Here is an 18,797-nt window from a genome sequence, read left to right on the forward strand (position 1 = left end):
TAAGAAGCAGTAGAAACACAATGGGAAGTACAAAAATAACTGGCCACAAGAAATCAAAATAAATTCATCCAGTTCAGTTTTTTAAGTTGTAACTAAAGTAAGTTTGACAAGGTTAATTCGATTACATGCGACAAATGCACAGAATTTTCTCAAGTTGGTCCTTTCTCTTTTTTCAGTGAGTGAATCAAACAATTTATAACAGTCATTAGACCAGGTGCATAAACGGCGCAGGCTCACACGGCCCTGAAAACAGCCGACTACATAAAACCGACTCCTAACTTTACTGGGTTCTGGTGGAGTTTAAGCAGCAGATGGACCGTGTGCGAGTGCTCCAGGTTCAAAGCGTTAATGTGAGCGAGACCACTCGAGAACGTTAACATGGCGAGTTGAAAAGGTGCGACAGCCACTAAAACGAATGAGGTTACAGCGCTTACCACACACACACACAGACACACACTTCAACGTACAGCCGCGGCTCCCACCTGAGCCGTAAGTTTAATGATTGTGGGCCTGTAGGACCGAATCGGCTCGGCTCACAAATCAGAGGCATGTGGGGCTGAAGATTTCCAGCGAACAAGCGTGCACACGTACAGTATGTCGGCTGCACAGGTGTGTGTCTGGAAGCTGGAAAACAGCAGAAGCAGAAGAACTTGACTGCCCTCTCCTGACTTCATTTGTTCTTTTGGGAGTCCCGGATTTCGTTACAGAAAGTGAACGTTAAACACTGCAGAACGCCAGACGTTTGATTGAAAACAACCATCAGTCCTAATATTCCCGCTGGCCGCCACCGGGGTTCTGAACGGGGCTCCTGGGGGCCGCTGCTGCAGATTGGTGCAGGGCGTGCAGATGAACAGGATGTGTGGTTCTATAGGGGTGGCTGTCACTGCATCAGATAGGGGAAGCATACAGCAGCCGCGCAGGTAATGATGCCGGGGCCACTGGAGTGCAGGGGAGATTCGTCTGATCACATCACACACTCTTCACGGCATTCTACACACACACACACACACACACACACACACACACACACACGCACACACAGAGCTGCACAAGTTAACAGAAAACAAACAGGGTTTATTTCTTTTGCTCTGTCGCCTTTTCTGACTCCAAAACAGTCAAAAAATTTTCACTGATACATAGAAGCTGCTCATATCAGATTCTTTTGAAACAATGAAACCTTAATTTTATCTTTTCCATTAACAGTTTAGGTGCACCGACATTTAGTAAGTGGTGCTGAAGGTTCTAGAGAACATTTTCACTTAAGACCAACGCCCACCAACTCCTCAACGCTGATCACGACTGAGAGCAGCTGATAGCTTCCCTATGGCTGAATAAAAGGGATTTGTTTGGCAGCACTCAGTGGGAAAGTAAAAGGAACAATGAGGATCTAAAAAGGAAAAGAATTTGAGTCACTAGAAGTATGTATATAATAAAATATGAGGCTTGATCTGGTCATGTACTCTGAAGATCCCTCACATTATATTAACCAATGCAAACTGTTGTTGTTGTTCATCTAACTTTGTGTAATTTAACGGTAGGAAGGAAAATGTTACAAACTTAAAATTCAACAAAAAAAGTCCGTATTCTGAAATTAAAGTTAGAATTTGGGGGAAAAAATTCTGAGAAAAAAAAGTCAGAACTCTTTTTCCTTTTTAGAGACTCTAATCCTTTTCTGTAGGGAATAGTAGATTTACAAGAGCTCAGAAATTCATCTGCAGATATAGAGAGTCTGAAACGATCTATAAAAATTTGATGTATTATTTCTGCAGATTCCAATGTCATTACATCAAACTATATTACAAAATACAATGTAAGTAAATACAAAGTAAACGCTGGTAAAGTGGAAGAAACCAGTTTCTCTTCACTTTTGGCCCAGTGGTGTTGACCAAAGAAACTCTAAAAATTAAAATCTGACAAGCCAAACACCTTCTGTAGAAACGTTTGATAGTCAGACAAAATAATCATTTAGCTTTTGGGTCAAAGTGACACAAACTATGACTGAAAGATTAAAAGTTGTGGCTTTCAAAACAAATGCTGCCAGCACCAACTGCACAGCATGGTGGTGGCAGCATTATGCAGTGGTGCAGTTTTGAAACTGTATTTTGTTTTGTAAAATCTATCAGCTCTGCCTGAAGTGGGTTATAATATTGACTCACAGCTGCAGAAACGGCCGTTGAGGTTCAATCTGTTAGGAAACGTCCGAATAAAATCTCAAGACTTGAGAACTGGAAAACATTTTCACAATTTCAGAAACAACACTGACTGTATTTTAACTGACTTCTTGTTCCACACCAGGATTTATTTTTCCATAAAGAGAAAGACGTTTGAAGTAGATGAAGAAATAAAGGACAATAACTACTTGCAAACGGAAAATAAATCATTGTGAGGCAAATTATTGATTTAGAAGCTGATTTCCATCTTAACTAAATGAGTGAAAATGTTTGGCTTCTTTTGGACTCCTTAGAGCAGAAAAGCAAAAGTTACTGTCGTGACATTTATATTCTGCTCACTTATCAAAATATTCATCAAACCATATTTAAAGAAAGTATAAAAATGCAACTATTTGAAATAATATGCAGAGTTTCAAAGCTTCACATAATGAAGTAGTTGACTATTTTGATCATGTAAAAACAAAACAAAAAATCACAACTTGAACTATTGATAAAAAACAAGTAGACCACACAGAGTTTATTAAGAAAAATCCTCCTTTTTCCCATCATGAAAACATAAAGCAGGCACTGAACGTCAGTTTTTCCTCTGATAGCCGTTATTTAGGTGCTCCAGTTGGCAGGACGTCGGGCTGTTTGGCAGCACTGAGCGACTCTGAGGAAATGTGAGAAGAAATTCCCCTCAAATCTCACATCTATTAGATGTTAAAAAAACAAAACAAGAAAAGGTTTTATCACAAAATGTAATTTCTTTAGGATAAGACAAACATGCTGGAGTAAAAAACGAATCATGAAACCGCTGGTGTTTCTGCATGGAGTGTTTGGGAAGTTTGTGGTGTGAAAGAAAGAAAAAAGGACATCGGAGCACATTTTATCCACACATCGTTTCCTACCTTGGGCCGTTACCGCACAAAGCCAAAACCGCGCGGCGCAGGCCTCGCAGTCAGGGGGTCTGCGTTGGGCGCGCTCGCCGCGAGGCCTGCAAAGTCAGCCGGGTCAGTTTCAATTAGGGCGAGAGCGACGAGAAAACAAGCGTGGCTAAACAAAAGAGGCTGGAGCGGAGCAGAGACGGAACCCAAACACGCCGTGAATGCAGGACGGCACATCCTGGAAGCGTGGGACGCATGCGGCTACGCGGCCATGCAAGACGCTGCCAAGAGAGGCCAAACAGTGGGATTAGCTGAACACAACACTGACGCGTTGGCCTGCGTCTGCATGAAGGGGAGCGAAGGCGCTGTAAACAGTTTACAGGGGAACACGGGGTTACTGCTCCGGCTGTGTGTTTACACAGAAATACTGTGGCTTTGTGATGGGTCCACTCCTCTCTGATTGAGACAGTATCAACAAAAGCCACACACACACACACACACACACACACACACACACACACACACACACACACACACACACACACACACAGAGAGAGAGCAGCAGAAGGTGCTGGTTACCATTGGAGAACTGGATGAAGAGACTGAATTTCACAAACATGCTAAACAAACCAATTCAGTCCAGACGTCACTTCATTCCTCCTCTGAGTTTAAGAAAGTTTTTTATTTCAGTTTTTCAGAATAGTTCAGATAACAACACTAAAGACATTTATATTAAAAAAACTCAAACCAAGATGAGGTGAAAAATTACTTCTGGGAAACATTTGCAGGTTTTCAGTTGATTTTTTTCCTAAAATTGTGATGAAAATAAATCTTTTTCTCACTACAGCCACATCTCTTCTCTTCTGGTGTCAGGTGATTATTTTTTGCACTTATTTTAAAAACTTTTCCTAAAAGAAAATTTGTTTTATCGTGGAAAATGTCCTTCCAGTTTGCTTCTCCCTCAGACTGGAACCAGCTACAGGGACTGATTCTGCAGCTGGTCTTGTTCATCTGGTTTCTAGTGCAAATATATTCAGAACCAAAACCAGAAATGGAGAAGCAGCATTCAGCTTCTATGAACCACAAATCTGGATCAAACTTCTAGAAAACTGCACAACAGCTGAAACACTGAGCTCCTTTAAATCAAGGCTAAACCCCACATGTTTAAAGTTACTTTTGACTGATAATTATTGGAGCATTGATGAACATATCTAATGTGTATGGATGATTTTGACTGGACAAACTGTTGACTGTGTGACGCGTTTGATGTTTTTATGAGGTAAAGCACTTTGAAGTGCCTTGTTGTTAAAATGTGCAACACAAATAAACTCAATTGATTGATCGACCGTACCGTAAAATCACATGAATGCCGCTGAAATGCTTCCTCTGCTCTCTCTCTAACGGTGTGCGTCACTGCAGCTGCTCGGTGTGGAAGACGTTTCTCGTTCTGGAGAAAGACTCCAACATGTTGGCTAACAGTTTTTGTCTCACGATAAAACAATTATTGTTTCCTGAACGCAGCGAGACGCAGCTGCAGAGGGAATGGACAGCGCGGCGGTGAGTGTGTGTGAGAGTGTGTGTGAGTGACAAAGTGCCTCCCTCTGAGAGAGACTCTGATTGTACAGACTGAGTGGCTGTGTTTGATAATGGTTTCCATTAACCTGGGCTGAGTTGGAGGACCTGTGAGACTCTCCATTCATCCCTCCCGTCTCTCACTCTGTCGCTCTCACACACCACAAGCAGAGGAAACCTGAGAGTGAGAGCGACACGAGAAGAGCGGCTTTTTCTCCGCACCGTGCTGAGCAAAAGGGTCAGAACTTCCTCAAGAAAGCTGAATGGACTCCCCAACATTTGGCTCATCCAAAACATTAGAAGTCCTTCTGCGCTTTGGAGACGTGGCCCAGGAATACGTCTTACTTTCTATATTGATAAAGGTTTCAGCCAAGAGAGCAGAGGAGACGGCTGGAGAAATATGGCAGAGTGCTGGGAAGACACAGAGGGGGGAAAAAAGCTCTTTCTTTTCTGAATCTTTACCTGGAGTCTCTTTATTAGAGCAACATGTGGGAGGCACAATGCCCCTCTGCGGTGCTTTGACTAGAACTAGGATGTGGACATGCGCAGCGACGGCTGGAGCAAACGTATGTCATCCAGCAGTGAATGGGAACAGGGGAGCTAGTGGAGCAATTATAGCAGAAAAGCCATTAGGGGCCAAGGGTGACTCTTTTAGATGATCACAGCAGCTGACTAATGGACAGCAATGTTTACTCACTCGTTCACTTCCTAGATTTATCCCTTCCAGCTTCCCAAAAACGACTGGAGAAAAGAAAATCCAGATTTAAAGCTGCAGGTGAGTAAATAAAGATGTTTTCTTCCATGTAGCCTAGAAAGTCCAACTTACTACCGACTTTCTAAACAACATGGACTGGATTTCTAGGTGCATCCAAAGTGGTGAGGGGATCTGTTGGGTTCATCAGACAATATGGATGTTCAGACGTTACTGGAGTGGACATCATGTGTCACACATGAGCCATTCGCTGCAAAAACACAAAATTTGACCAAATAATTTTGGTCTAGTTCGTGCAAATGTCTTACTTTAATCTTACTTCCAGTGTACTAACTCACATGGACATTTTCACTGAGATATTGACTTTGTTTTAAGTCAATAATTATTTGATGATGATGAAAAATTACTAGTTCCACTGCCAGATTATTTCACTGATGGGAACAAAGTCTTGGTATAAGTGAAAAAATTTGCCAGTGGAACTAATAATTTTTTATTAACATTAAAGAATCATTGACTTAGAACAATCTCCTATGTCTTCCTGAAAAGTTACTTGTAAATTAATTTTGTCTCATTTCCAGTGTACCCAAATATTTGCACTGAAAACTCGACCAACACTCCTTGGTACTCAGTGCTTGGCTGTTAATGGTCAACATTACGACAACTGGATAGCAACGTCCATGAGTATCACATTTCACAGTTTAGGTAAAAGTTCTGAGAAAAAAAATAGCAAGGAAGAGGGAAGTAGGTCAGTTAACTGTGAAAACCTTCACATGTAGACGTGCTGCTCAGGTTGGTGTGTTTCAGTTTGGCTAACACAAAAACAAGTCGACACACACACCAGCTTTGACGGGTCAGTAGTAGAGCAGGCAATCACTTATTAGTGATTATCAGTGTTCAGGCAATCACTTATTAATAATCACAAAATAAATACCAAACATAAAACAGTAACAGGCAGAATTTACTGTTCTTTGTTTTGGATTTGTATAAGGATATATATTTTTTTCCTGATATATTTGAATGTAATTTCTGCTCTGTTGGCTAGTGGAGCCGTTGTCAGTCGGTTGCCACGGCAACGGGTGTGCATGGGTAGTAAGGCAGAAGACACAGAACGCAAAACAAAAACAAAAACAAATACGAGAGGTTTGGAGTTGTTGCTCTGGGTTGTTTTCCCTTTGCTCACCACAGCCGCTGTAATTTCTAAAGGTTCAATAAAAAATAAAAAATGGACTAATTTCCTCCTTTGTATGAAGAACGTTCCGATATTCCAAACAAGATGAAATGTTTCTAAGTATTAAAGAAGTTATGGTGCTTAGAGTGGCAATTTTAGTAACTGTCCACTATAAAAGAGAAATTTGTTTAGTCATCTCTTCCATCTTGACAAAAAACAAACCGTTTACAGATTTATGTCCAAGGAATGTACATATTTTACATTTTAAAACTCTGAAATTGGATAAGGAAATTGGATAAGAAATAAGGGTGCTGTGACCATTTTGGTGACACATTCATGCATCTGAACAATGTGTTTTTGTATAGTATAGTAATGGCGCCTGCAGGTTCCAGTCACTAGCTTTAGCGGCTAATAGGCGCTACAGGCGCAGAGTACTTACAGGTATCCAGCCCAACGAGACAGCTGGGTTAGTCACAAAATGAACACAGTTAAGTTTTATTTACATAAGACAAAGTAGTTCATTCTGTTTTTGGAAATCAAAGAACAGAAGAATCCAGGACACGTTTCCCCTCCTAGCAGGTTTAGTATTAAGGTTCTGCGGTCGAGTTCTGATGATAATCCATCGCAATCTCTCATCAGTTATTTGAGCCACAGGTCTTCCTCTGTTGCAATTATGAGTCTGGAATTATGAGATGGTCCGATATTGACCTGACATGTTGGAAAGAAGGCAGTGAAGCATGCCGCTTCGTCTCCGCCCAGTGCTTTCAGATGAAGAAAGGTTGGTGAGAAGAAGATGATCAGTGATGCAGAACTGAGAAGACAGTTTAGTTTCAGGAATTATTTAACCCAGCATCAGTGGGATATTAATCAAACCCATGCAAAATATCACTTTCAGTCCACAGCAGCCTTAAAATAGAGCTGTGTGTGAAGAGGAAGATTCACTCTAGATAACAGAGTCCAGAGTTTAAGTCGTAGATAATTTTCACACCTGATAGTTCAACTTTTGTCCTTCATTCTTTTTCCATGAGTTATACAATATGCTGACATGTTTATTTGAGAAACCACTGAAGTCCAAAAACTTTAAAAGACCTTGAGGGAAGCACAAGAACCGAGGTTTAAAAAAAGTGGGAATGATTCAACATACTGTAAATAATCTAAACGAGGAACAAATGTCTGCTACAGAACAGTGAAAAACTACATTCCCCCTTTTACACATAACTTCTAGACAGTCTACTGTTTCTTGCTGAAAAGTTAATTGTAAATTAGTTTAGTCTTATTTCAAGTGTACCAAGACATTCGCGATAGAAACTAGACTAAAACTACTTTTGTGTTTTTGCAGTGTAGAGGGTTTTCAAGCACAATAATATTTTCTGAATCAGATTCAAGTCCCTGCTTTAACTACGCCACTCTAAATTGCTTATGGGATTGGAAAACGTCTCGCTTAGAGAGTCTTGCTGACCTCTGATCACTTTAATTGGAGAAATGTTCCCTGATTTCAAAACTTTGCCTGAAGTGGTGTTTGTAATTCCAGTCTTCAACTTGGCAGCAGAACCAGCAGGAGGATTCATTCTGCAGATCAACATCAGAGTCTTCATGCAAGGCAAATGTCCAAAACCTCACATGCAATCCAGGTCCATGTGAACCAGGAGGAAGTGAGGCTGTGGGTCCAGACCACAGCAGGAGAATATCGCAACATTTAAGTTCATTTGTTTAATTAATTTGATTGTTTGTGTGTAGCTACTACAACGAAAGTCAGTGGATTTTGGTCAATGAGGAGAAAAGGTTACATGCAGCGTGATGCCTGATGTGATTGTACGATGTAGTAAAATGAAATACTACTGAATATGTTATTATTTTCCTTTTAAAATTGATGGGTAAGAATTGATATTTTTTACCCCATCAGTCAAAATGACAGAAAATTAAAAAGTCTAGCACAACCTCTGCTCTAAATATTCTTTAATAATCGGTATAATTTCAGACATTCTGGTGAAGAGAAGAACCAAAGCCTGATTACTTCATGAGATTTACCCCTGATATTCCAAACTACCCAATATCTTACCTGTCAAGTGTTTGTAATTGTGAAAATAGTGGCATTGCACAAAAAAAAAAAAAAAACTTTTTAAAAACCCAAGTTAAATTGTTGAGTTTGCTTTAAGACAGAAAAACAGAAGCTTACCTTCATGGATGTCAGAGCAGAGGAAGAACACATGGAAAAGAGACAAAAAGGAAGAATTTTAGTTTTCACATTTATGAAACTCATTTTTATTATCAATTTGTTAGGTTAAAATCTAAACTATTTGCGTTTTTTTCTTTAGCTAGCAATGGATACAAAGAAAGATGCTACATAAAATCATCACTGAATTGACTTAAAACGTTTATTTAAACACAACCATGGATGTACTTAAGTACAAATTTAGTACATTATATTACTGGATGATGAATTGTCCCAAAGATTATTGTGATAAACAATAATATTGTTGTTTTGAGACAATTTTCAGGTAACATAATGATGGTAATGACATAAAGCCAAAACCCATTCTCAAAGATCAATAAACTTTAAATTCTGATGAAACTGGAAGACAATTTAAATATCAAAAATAAATAAAATGTTATTGGAAAAACAAGAGTTAGTTGAGACCAAACCAGCAGACTGAAGACTTTATCATTCAGTTTTTGATTTAAAAAAATGAGAAAATGACAAATAAAGGAAATTGAAATGAGTTTTAATTTGTGCGATTAATTGATTTATTACTTATTGACAGGTCTAATGCTAGCTGCAGCATAGGAGAGAGCAACGGGAAGAAGAGGAAGGATGAGCATCGCCACAGGAAAAGTGATTGACAGCACTAAAACCCGCCCTCCTCGCTCTGATTGGTTGTTTCTAGCACTGGTAGAGGTCAGACGGCACACTACATAGTGACAGTTTCGACAAATACATTTTAAAAATACATGTTTTATGAAAGTTGCATACTGTAACTTAAATTTTTTAAACGATTTGACCTCATTTAGAAAAAAGATTAAAAAGCATCTATCGCTCCACTGTGTGATCACAGGAGGCAAGCGAAGGGTTAAAAACCTGGAGGTGCATATTCAGGAGACAACCTCAGTTGGGATGAGCTGTGCGGCTGCTCTTGTGGCGGTAATGGGAAAATTGCACTGAGAGGAAGGACACACGCAATTAGAATCTGGCGAGTCGGTCGGTGGCGGGCGGAGGAAGAGGAGGGCGGGGGGAGGAGGAAGAGTGGAGAAACGGGAGACAGGGACAAGCAGGGAGGACCCAACGGACAAGAAGTGATTTACTTGAAAAGCGGCTTTTTTTGTGACAGCGGCCCAGATGTCAATCAAATTAGCGCCCATTTGCAGCTGATTGGGTCGTGTCATTTGCAATATCCTCTCCCTGCCTCTGATGCAGTGGCACACAGAGGGCTGGGGGGGAGAAGAAGAAGAAGAAGCCAGGAGGAGAGTCACTTTATTGCAGTCTTTCCCTGTGAATGTCATCTGCCCACTTATTGTGCGCTCCAGTGGGACAGCGAGGAGGAGGAGAGGAGGAAGAGAGGAGATCCTTCATTCGGCGGAGTGGCTCACTAGCACATGCAAATAGGGCAGCAGCGTCAGGGGAAAGGCTGGCGCGGGTTTTAATGGAGTTGGGGCAAACTCATTTTACAGCAGAGAGCCACAGAAGAGGAGGATAATAATATAGCCGTGTGTGTGTGTTTCAGTGTGTGTGTGAGCAGCATGGAGTTTATAAGATACTGAGTCAATTCTTGGTAAAAAAAAAAAAAAAAAAGTGTCCACAGCAATCTGACTTTGAGGGAATGCTGATTAAAGGCACTAAGATGACTAAAACCCCTTCATCCTTCTCTCATTTCACTTCATTTCCAATTGTGCTGAATATAAAAACTTGGCAGGTTGCGTAGAAACCCCAAACACAGGAGCAGAACAGAAAAAAGGTGTCCTGATTGATGCTGTTTGATTCAATTTCCAGCCTGTGGAGACGTTTCAGGGCCCCGGGGGCCGGTGCGTCTTCACAGGGGGGAACACGGCGGGTACAGAGTCAGGGAGGGGGGCGCGCTAATTTGAGATGCGCCTTTCAACAATGAAAGCTGCTGATGTTCAACATACACTCCCAAACCTCTTCTAAAGGACACGTCTAATTGGCTTGAAAGGGAAGACGGAGCGGGAGGGTAGCGCTCGTCTCTAACGTTTGCCCCAAACACACGGGAAACACGACGGCGTCTGAAGTTTTCCAGAAACAAAAGCCTTTTGATCACGTTTCAGATTCTTAATGCGCCTCACAATACAGGTCTGTTGAAGAGAAGCACAAACCTTGTTGGTTTTTACGGCTATGAACCATAACATTTTAAAATTATCTTTGGTTTTCAGGTCATCAAATTGTCCTAATCAAAGCTTTTTCATGCGTTCTGGATGCACTTTAAAAGTCTGTTTGGACTTTGGCTGATTGCATTGTGCAGAAAACACTTCAGAAAATGACAAAACTGGACAAGAGTGGGACAAAGATGAGGCACCACACTGAAAAACAAAATCTTACCAAGTACTGCTGGACTAGTTTCTACTGTAATATCTTAGTGTGCTTGAAATACCACAAAATTAACTCACAGCTTTTCAGTACGACAGTAGAAAGAAAGGAAAACACTGAACGTATTTATATACACATGATCAATATCAATAGATAATCCAGCTGATAGTATTTTCAATATTCAATATGCAGATTATTGACTGACCTCTGATAAAAAAAAAATAAAAAAAAACTGCACAGGATTCTGGGAGAGGTAGGTAGAAAAAAGGCTTCAACTTCTCACAGCTAGCTAAGCTAAGCTCAGTAACTAACTCGCTCACTCTTTCGTTACCTGGCAACTCACTCCTTCTTTGGTTACCGAGCAACAACCTGCTGAGTGACCTGAGAGGTTTGTTTCACCACTCTTCCCCACAAAAAAGTGAAAACTGAATAAAACAGAGGGGGGAAAAAATCCCTCCACTTGGTAGCATTTAAGATATTTAAAATAAAAAACCGAATCGATAATAATAGATATCGACTGATTTGAAACACTTTTATTGTGATATGTTTTTCAGCCGTATGTTCAGTCTTAACTGAAAACCACTGATCAATTTAAACGTATTCACAAAGTTTGGCTGTAAAAGGCAGAAGACTTCTAAACGGAGCTGATCTCAAGACACCCCCTCTGCTCTTTGACAACTAAGCACTATATATGGAAATTAAACTAAGGTGCGTTTTATTGCATGTAGCCACAACTACAGTTAACATAAGACGGCCAGCGCTTGATGAACAGCAGGAAAAGGCGCCATTCAGGTGCCATTCAGTTGTCAGGTCCCAGGGAGAAACTAAAAATGCAGACGAAGGCTTGTGAAGAAGCTCTCTCTCTCTTTCTCACACACACACACACGCAGATGGTGGGTGGAGATTTGGGCCTGTCACTGCACCATCAGTGACTCCTTACGTTTAATGCCGGTCCTGTCACAACAAGACAGGAGGGGAATGAAGTGGATCACCTACAGGCACCACACCTCGCCTGGTCTCTCTTTTCCACTGATCTGACTGAGTGCAGACGAGACAATGACACCGTTCAGCTCGCATCCAACCATAAAACACACACAGGAGCTGAAGAACCGCGAGTACGGCCTTCTGTTGTCACGCAGGAGGGTTCTGGAGACCAGAAGAAATGGTAGACACTCAGACAGAGGGAGCGGTAATCACCGTCTGCGTGTAAATTACCTGAGTTGATTTCAGTCCAATCTGTCTCAGAGTCTCTGGAGGGAGGAGTCGTGTGTGTGTGGGGGTGACATTTACCAGAATCCACAGTCTCCCTGGCGTATTCCCAGTTGGTAGAGACAATCCTTCAAGCAACACCAAGAGAGATACAATCGCCCAGAGAAACACACCTCCTTCCTTCCTAAACGATGACCGCATAGCCTTCCAATCTCGTCTAGATCGTCGGCCCCCAAATTTTCTTAATGGGCTATTAGATAGGAACCCATGTGCTTTTAGTTTGTGCCTTTGATTGTTGGTTTGACTCAACAATGCCAAAGAGAGAAAAAGAAGGGAAACATGAAGGAGGAAAAGGAGAAAGTTAATGTCAGGATGTGCCCCATAATGACTAGTATAAGCTCTAGTGGGAGCTTCCTCTCGCGCCAGTTCCAGAGAGGGTAGCTTGATTGGGGATAATTGGCTAGCCTTCACTAGCGGTTAGCATCCAGGCGTGGAGAGAAAGGGAGGGCACACAGACTTACCACACACACACACACACTCAAACAGACACACGGTTTTATTCACACATGCACAAACAGTATATAGACATTTTCAACTCGAAGTTCATTTGCAGAGACACAGAGAAAAGAGAGCAGGTTGGTGCCGAGAGGCAATGTCCAGAAATTAGGCAAAGTGCTGCTGTACCAGCTTGGGTACAACTGCGAGTGTCATTTTTACAGCAAGAACCACCCAACATCTGTCGGTGCTGCTGCGTTCCACAGAAAACGGTTTGGGATGTGATTAATTCAAGTACAGCCCCTTACCACTGTGCTGTTGCACACAAACTGATCACATTAGGGATGTTTTGCATGCTGAGCGCAGCAAACATTTAATAGGTGTGCAAAGTTGCATTTCTCCCAAGCCCTCAAGCTTCTATTAATCAAAGTCTAAAAGCAAAAGCTACCAGCGGGTCCAAGATGGGAAGAGACGCTCGTAAAACAACACACACTCCCCCAAGCTCAAAGTCCACAGACACACACACACTTTCCTTTTCAAAGAGATAGCTGTGGAGAGCCACCCACTCCCTCGCTCCTCTGTTGTGCCAGCTGCAGTCCCGTTAGAGCTTTACTGCCCTCCAGCTCCGGTGACTGGAGGAACCACATGTTGACAACCAGCGAAACACAGAAGTTCATATTCAAAGCAGCGTCTACTCAGCAGGGCAGGAGTGTGAGGTGCCACAGGGCGGTGTACCGGTTTACTGAAAACTCTGGGGAGCAATTCAATGAAAACAGAAAGTGTAAAGTTATTGTTTTGGTTTGAAGGTTCATGCTTGTAAACTGAGGGATAAGATCAGAGAAGGATTTGACTAAATTATAACCATACAGGCTGGTAGAAGCTAAAGAGGTGGGCATTTATCGTATCGTTTATCATTTATACATTTCTGATGATAGTACTGATTTATCGTTTGCTCAAACAAATGTCAATAAAATTGAAAACATGATTAAATGCAGTTAAGATTTGCAGTTATTGGAATGTGTTTCAAGAGCACTGTTTGTGTTTGCTGTGACACAGCTGCAGTAAAATATGTTAGCTAAAAAGAAGTAACAAGTATCTTCATAAACTAAACTTAAAAGTTAAATCGCAACAACACATTGAAGAAATAAGAAACGGATATACAAACAAATACAACTATGCTAATAACAAAAGCATTTTAGCAGAGATTCTAACTTATAGGTAAGGTCAGCAAAATGCATTAATTAATCATATGTTGCACAACAAACATCAACTCTTTCTTTACAATTACATTCAATACCATGTTAGCATCGACTGAAAATAAGCCCAGGCATCATAGGAACTTTACTAACGATGCCACAAGCAAGATGCCAAAAGCAGCCAAAAAGAAATAAATGGATAAATGGCAGTTTAGCCGAATTGTTAAGGACCCATAAAAGAGTAACCGAAAAAAAATATTCCCATTTCAGAATGCTGTATAGTTTTATAGGCATACTTATCAAAAATAACATAATTCCACTATGGAGGTCTGTACCGCGAGTAATGTCATTTATTTGTTTATTTGTTTATCCTAACGGTAAAATTAACAACCTTCCACAAAAGGATCCAAACAACCTGAATATCAATCAACTCACCAATGAATTTGGTAATGCCATATCAACTTTTCATCAAGTTTTGAGTAAAATCCAGACAGGTCCGCTCAAGCAATGCAGAACCAGTACTTTTGTAACAGCCCCAGGTGGCTGGATGAATGGACGCGTTATGGACCTTACCAAGCTCCGCCCACAACCGACCCACGTGACCGCAAGTCTCACAATCAAAACCTCGTAGCGCATTGATTCTATGTAAACATGACTCCATTAGTGCATCATTTCTACCGGATTTTCACAATATATCAGCTACTACAATGGACAGAGGAAATAACAAGTTCATGTCATCATCTGAGAGGAGGTTACTGGTTTCTCAGTCACAAGCTGGTTGCAAACCTGAGGCCAGCAAGTGTCAGTCAGTTATGGTAGATCTGAAATTTGGGATGACTTCAATATGAGAAACTACAGACTGATAGGAGGAACCAAAGAGCTCTGTTACGGTAAAGAAGCCATTTGTTTGTTAAAATGTTATGAAATCTATTTGTTCTATTTGATGTTTGTTATGAATGACGTATAGTCATAAACGAACGAGGTAATTAGTCCAACGTTTAGAAACTACAGCGGCTGTAATGCGCCACAGCAAAGGTAAACAAAAGTAAAATAACCCGAACAGGAGATCAACTCAAAACCACTCTTACCTTTTTACCCACTCTCTCTCTTTGTAGGTTAAGCACACCTGTTACCGTGGCAACCGCCTGCGCCCCGCAAGACGAGCAAAGATTACGTTAAAAACAAAACATTCAGTCCGTTACGATATCACGTTTCCAGGCTTGATATTTATTTCTGGATTATTAATCAGCGATGGCTGGTTGACCAGCTGTACTTGGTGCTAGAGAGGCTAACACGAGTAACAATTTAGTCCAAAGCCTTTTCTGCTAAAATCAAATCTTTAGTGTGTGTCAGATACACGTTGCATATTGATCTGTTTAGTTAACGTAAGACTGTGTAGCAGACAGGCTGCAAGGTGTAGAAGTTGTATCAGTGCTGCCTTTATGCTGTACATAGCTAACGGGAAGCGTGTTTGTGAGACGGCTAATCACGTGACCACGTAGAATGGGCATCAGCCAATGAAAAGCGGCCCCTCTGGTAAGGTCCATAGGTCAGTGAAGTGGGTCATTATCCATCCATCCATTTTCTGTACACCCTTGTCCCTAGTAGGGTCGGGAGGAGTGGGTTATTATCTGCAGTTATTTTATTTTATTTAGTTTTTTGTTACAATCCCCTGAAGTACAGTAGCCCAGTGCAGACGATTTCCACATATACTTGGTTTTCTTGAGAGAACTAGTTAATCTCAATAAAGTGTTAAACAATGACAGTGGTAAACTATCAATAACAAATCCATCCTTCAGGTGGATTTGTTATTTTGAGTCTCAAGAAAAGCATCTGGAAAAAGTATATGTGGAACAAGAAATTAACTCATTATTTCTAGAAAACTTTCTGGAAATTAAGTTACCTCAAGAAAACCATCTGAAAATTATCTTTATATTTCTTGAAAACCATCTGGAAATTAACTTGTCATCTTGAAAAAAACCATTGGGAAACAGTATATCCAGTGTTGTCTCTGTACTGCAGATCTCTGGCGCCCCCCAGTCTTTGAGAAAGAGTGGGGGGGGGGGCGCCACTTAAAAGGAGAGCTTCCTCTCCACCATCACCACATACCTGCTCTGGAGGGTACAGTAAAGTTTCTAATTACTTACTTCTTCCTTACTAAGTCTATATTTATGGATTTACTTCCTGGAAGATGTACAGAAACAGGACCAAAAGTTCAACGGAAACTATCAATAAATTAGTCAGAACTTTTTCTCCTCAATCTGACTAAGAATTTCTCGAACATGGAGTCAGTTTTAAGAAACACGTTACACATACGAGTCCTCTGACAAAGAGGGAAGTTGGCTGTTGTTCCATCTTTGTCGCCGCACGACATTGTCCACAAAGCTGCTGTAATAACATGCATCCTTTCTGCTGCAATCAGCGGGAGTTCACACACAGCTTCCTCTGACCTGCCAGACACACACACGCCTGCACACACACACACACACACACACACACACAGATTGGATGCCCTAACAAATTAAAGAAGCGTTTGCAGCCACACCTCTCACTTCAAGAGCTTGTGAGGAGGTGGACGCCATGTGAGGGTGGAGACGAGCGGGGACTCAGGGCCGGCTTTGAATGGCAGGAAATCCCTGAGATGTTTTCTGTTCTCCTCGCCACAACCTAACGTCCCGCTGGACCCGGTGGAGGAGGGAAACAACTGGATCTGTCACACGCTCACACTGCTGCTTCTCTCCCTCTTTCTGTCTGTTTTACTTTTTTCCTTTCTTACTGTATATCCGTCTGTCTTTCTATTTTTCTATCTTTCTTCCTTTCTCTTACTTTGTCTTTCTATTATCCTTTTTTGTTTGTCCTTCCTTTTTTTCTGAATATCTAGCTGTCTTTATTTCCTTCTTTCTTTCTTCCTCTTCCTTTATTCTTTGCTTTCTTCCTCCATTCTTTCTTTCTTAACATTGTAATAAAATGAATGTACAGTGAATACATTGTGCATCTTTCTTCTTTTCCTCCCTTCCATCTGATATTGTAATAATTACATTTTTATATTAGTAAAACAGCCACACTTCTATTTCACATGTTTGTTTCTTTCAAATGTAAAATTCTATTTTGTCTACAAAGAAAATTAATATATTTCACATCTTACAATTTTTCTTTCTTTATTCTTTTCTTTCCACTTTCCCTGACACAAAAACATACATAAACATGTCGAACACAAGCCCTGTTTCTGCAGGCAGATGTCCTGGGAGAGGGAGGCCAACGTGCCCTTTCACTTAAAACAGAACACACACACACACACACACACACACACACACACAGAGTGCAGTGTCAGTGGGCAGGGGAGTGTCCCTGTGCAGGAATGCGGAGGAATGATAAGTTGTGGAGGTGTCGGGGGAGAAACTCGGGCTGTTACAGCCAGACACCTAAAAACACTCCACCCAGCCTCCAGCTGCTCTCCTCCTTTTCTCTTCTGTACTTCCTTTAATGTTTTTGCTCGTCTTTCTGTGCGTTACCTCCACCTTCGCTTCAGTTCCTGGCACTGATGGTTCAACGATTTGTCTACTTTCACCTTCTCCCCTGAAGATCGTTTCCATTTTTTTTCCCATCATTCCCTGTTTGTTTCTGCTTCTCTAGAAAAATGTCTTGGATCATATTCAAGTTAAACACTTGCCAGATGCTTCAGATAAGAGACTCTAGGACTAAAACTAATGATTCCTTTCTGAAAAAAACCCCTAAAATTGTCTTTTTGCCAGTAATTGCAGTTTAGTAGTTTCATGTTTGGGATAAAGGCATTAGGAGATAAGTGATGATTTTTCTAGTAGAGGTGAAATCTATCTATCTAGTCAATAGACCATATATCTGACCATATAATTCCATAAATTGGAATTACAAAAATAAATTTGCTTAATGGAAACACACCGATTTAGAAAAACTCACATTTTTTGATGAAAAGTTTCTGAGGGGATTTTTTGGCTGCATCAGAGCTGCTGTTGAAACACTTTTCCCCCATCATATGAGTCATATGATCAACAACCATTCGTTATAAATGGGGAAAAACACGAAGAAGAAGACGGGAAGCAGCTTGAAGATGATGGTGCTGCATGATTATCGCGTGAAAACCAACTTTTCACATGTAAATATGTTTCTTATTTAATGCAAAAACCAAAATTCAAAAATTGTTATGTCAACATTAGCAGATTATTGAGAAAGATTTGCACATATTTGCAATGGAAACACAGCGAATGTCAGCAGGACGTCTAAACAGCATTGAGGAAAATATTAAAGTTGCTCAAGTTGCAGCATTTTAATGAGAGAAAACAGTGTGACATAAAGGATGGTGGGGAAAATAGGTTTATAACTGCTAATCTGTTGCTAAAGTAACGATATGTTTCACATTTTCAAAGAATCTAAATTACATTTCTCTGGCTCAAAGTTTAAAGAACTTTGGCTGATTAAAGCTGAATTGGATAATTGTACCACTTTAAGCAGTTTTACATTTGTAACAAAAAAATGATCAATGCTTTCTGGCATCAAATCCTTATGGAGTAAAAACCGTAATACAGTGACTTATTCTGCACTGATCACATTTTTTTTATAAATGAATGATTCAAAAAGGTTTATTTGAGACAAAACTTTTAAAGATAAATAAATCAATCAAATAAAAAGAGTGGGGGTCCACAACAACCAGGAAATAGTTAAAACGCTTCACAGTTCAAACACCAAATGTGCCTCTATATGAACAATCTTTCTCTCTTCTTCAGGGTAATTAAAAAGTTAGTGTTGCTACCTAAAGCTCGAATCATAAAGATTAACAAAAAGAAACACTTTTACAATAAGTCTGTCCAAATTTTTTCATGCATGTTGTATTTAGT

General features: G+C 40.6%; 1 protein-coding gene and 1 long non-coding RNA gene across 5 annotated transcripts in view; both read right to left on the bottom strand.

Annotated features, from left to right (window-relative positions):
- Positions 1-18,797, bottom strand: part of bnc2 (basonuclin 2) — a 214,697-nt gene that overhangs the window by 156,758 nt on the left and 39,142 nt on the right. For 3 of the 4 annotated variants that reach the window (XM_044113354.1, XM_044113351.1, XM_044113356.1), the window contains exon 1: positions 14,362-14,397. The exons of the other annotated variant lie outside the window; for it this stretch is intronic. In XM_044113354.1, coding sequence (XP_043969289.1) covers positions 14,362-14,382 — 21 coding nt within the window. In that variant the 5' untranslated portion in view covers positions 14,383-14,397. Of the gene's footprint in view, positions 1-14,361; positions 14,398-18,797 lie in introns of those variants that run through there. 4 annotated transcript variants of the gene reach the window in all.
- Positions 6,957-11,303, bottom strand: LOC122829105. The gene is made up of 4 exons (XR_006370327.1): positions 11,232-11,303; positions 7,949-8,058; positions 7,478-7,578; positions 6,957-7,300 (listed from the first exon to the last, which is right to left on the bottom strand). It is a non-coding gene; the product is annotated as an uncharacterized LOC122829105 (long non-coding RNA).

Source organism: Gambusia affinis, linkage group LG04, assembly GCF_019740435.1.
Source record: "Gambusia affinis linkage group LG04, SWU_Gaff_1.0, whole genome shotgun sequence".
In the NCBI taxonomy this organism is placed as follows: domain Eukaryota; kingdom Metazoa; phylum Chordata; class Actinopteri; order Cyprinodontiformes; family Poeciliidae; genus Gambusia; species Gambusia affinis.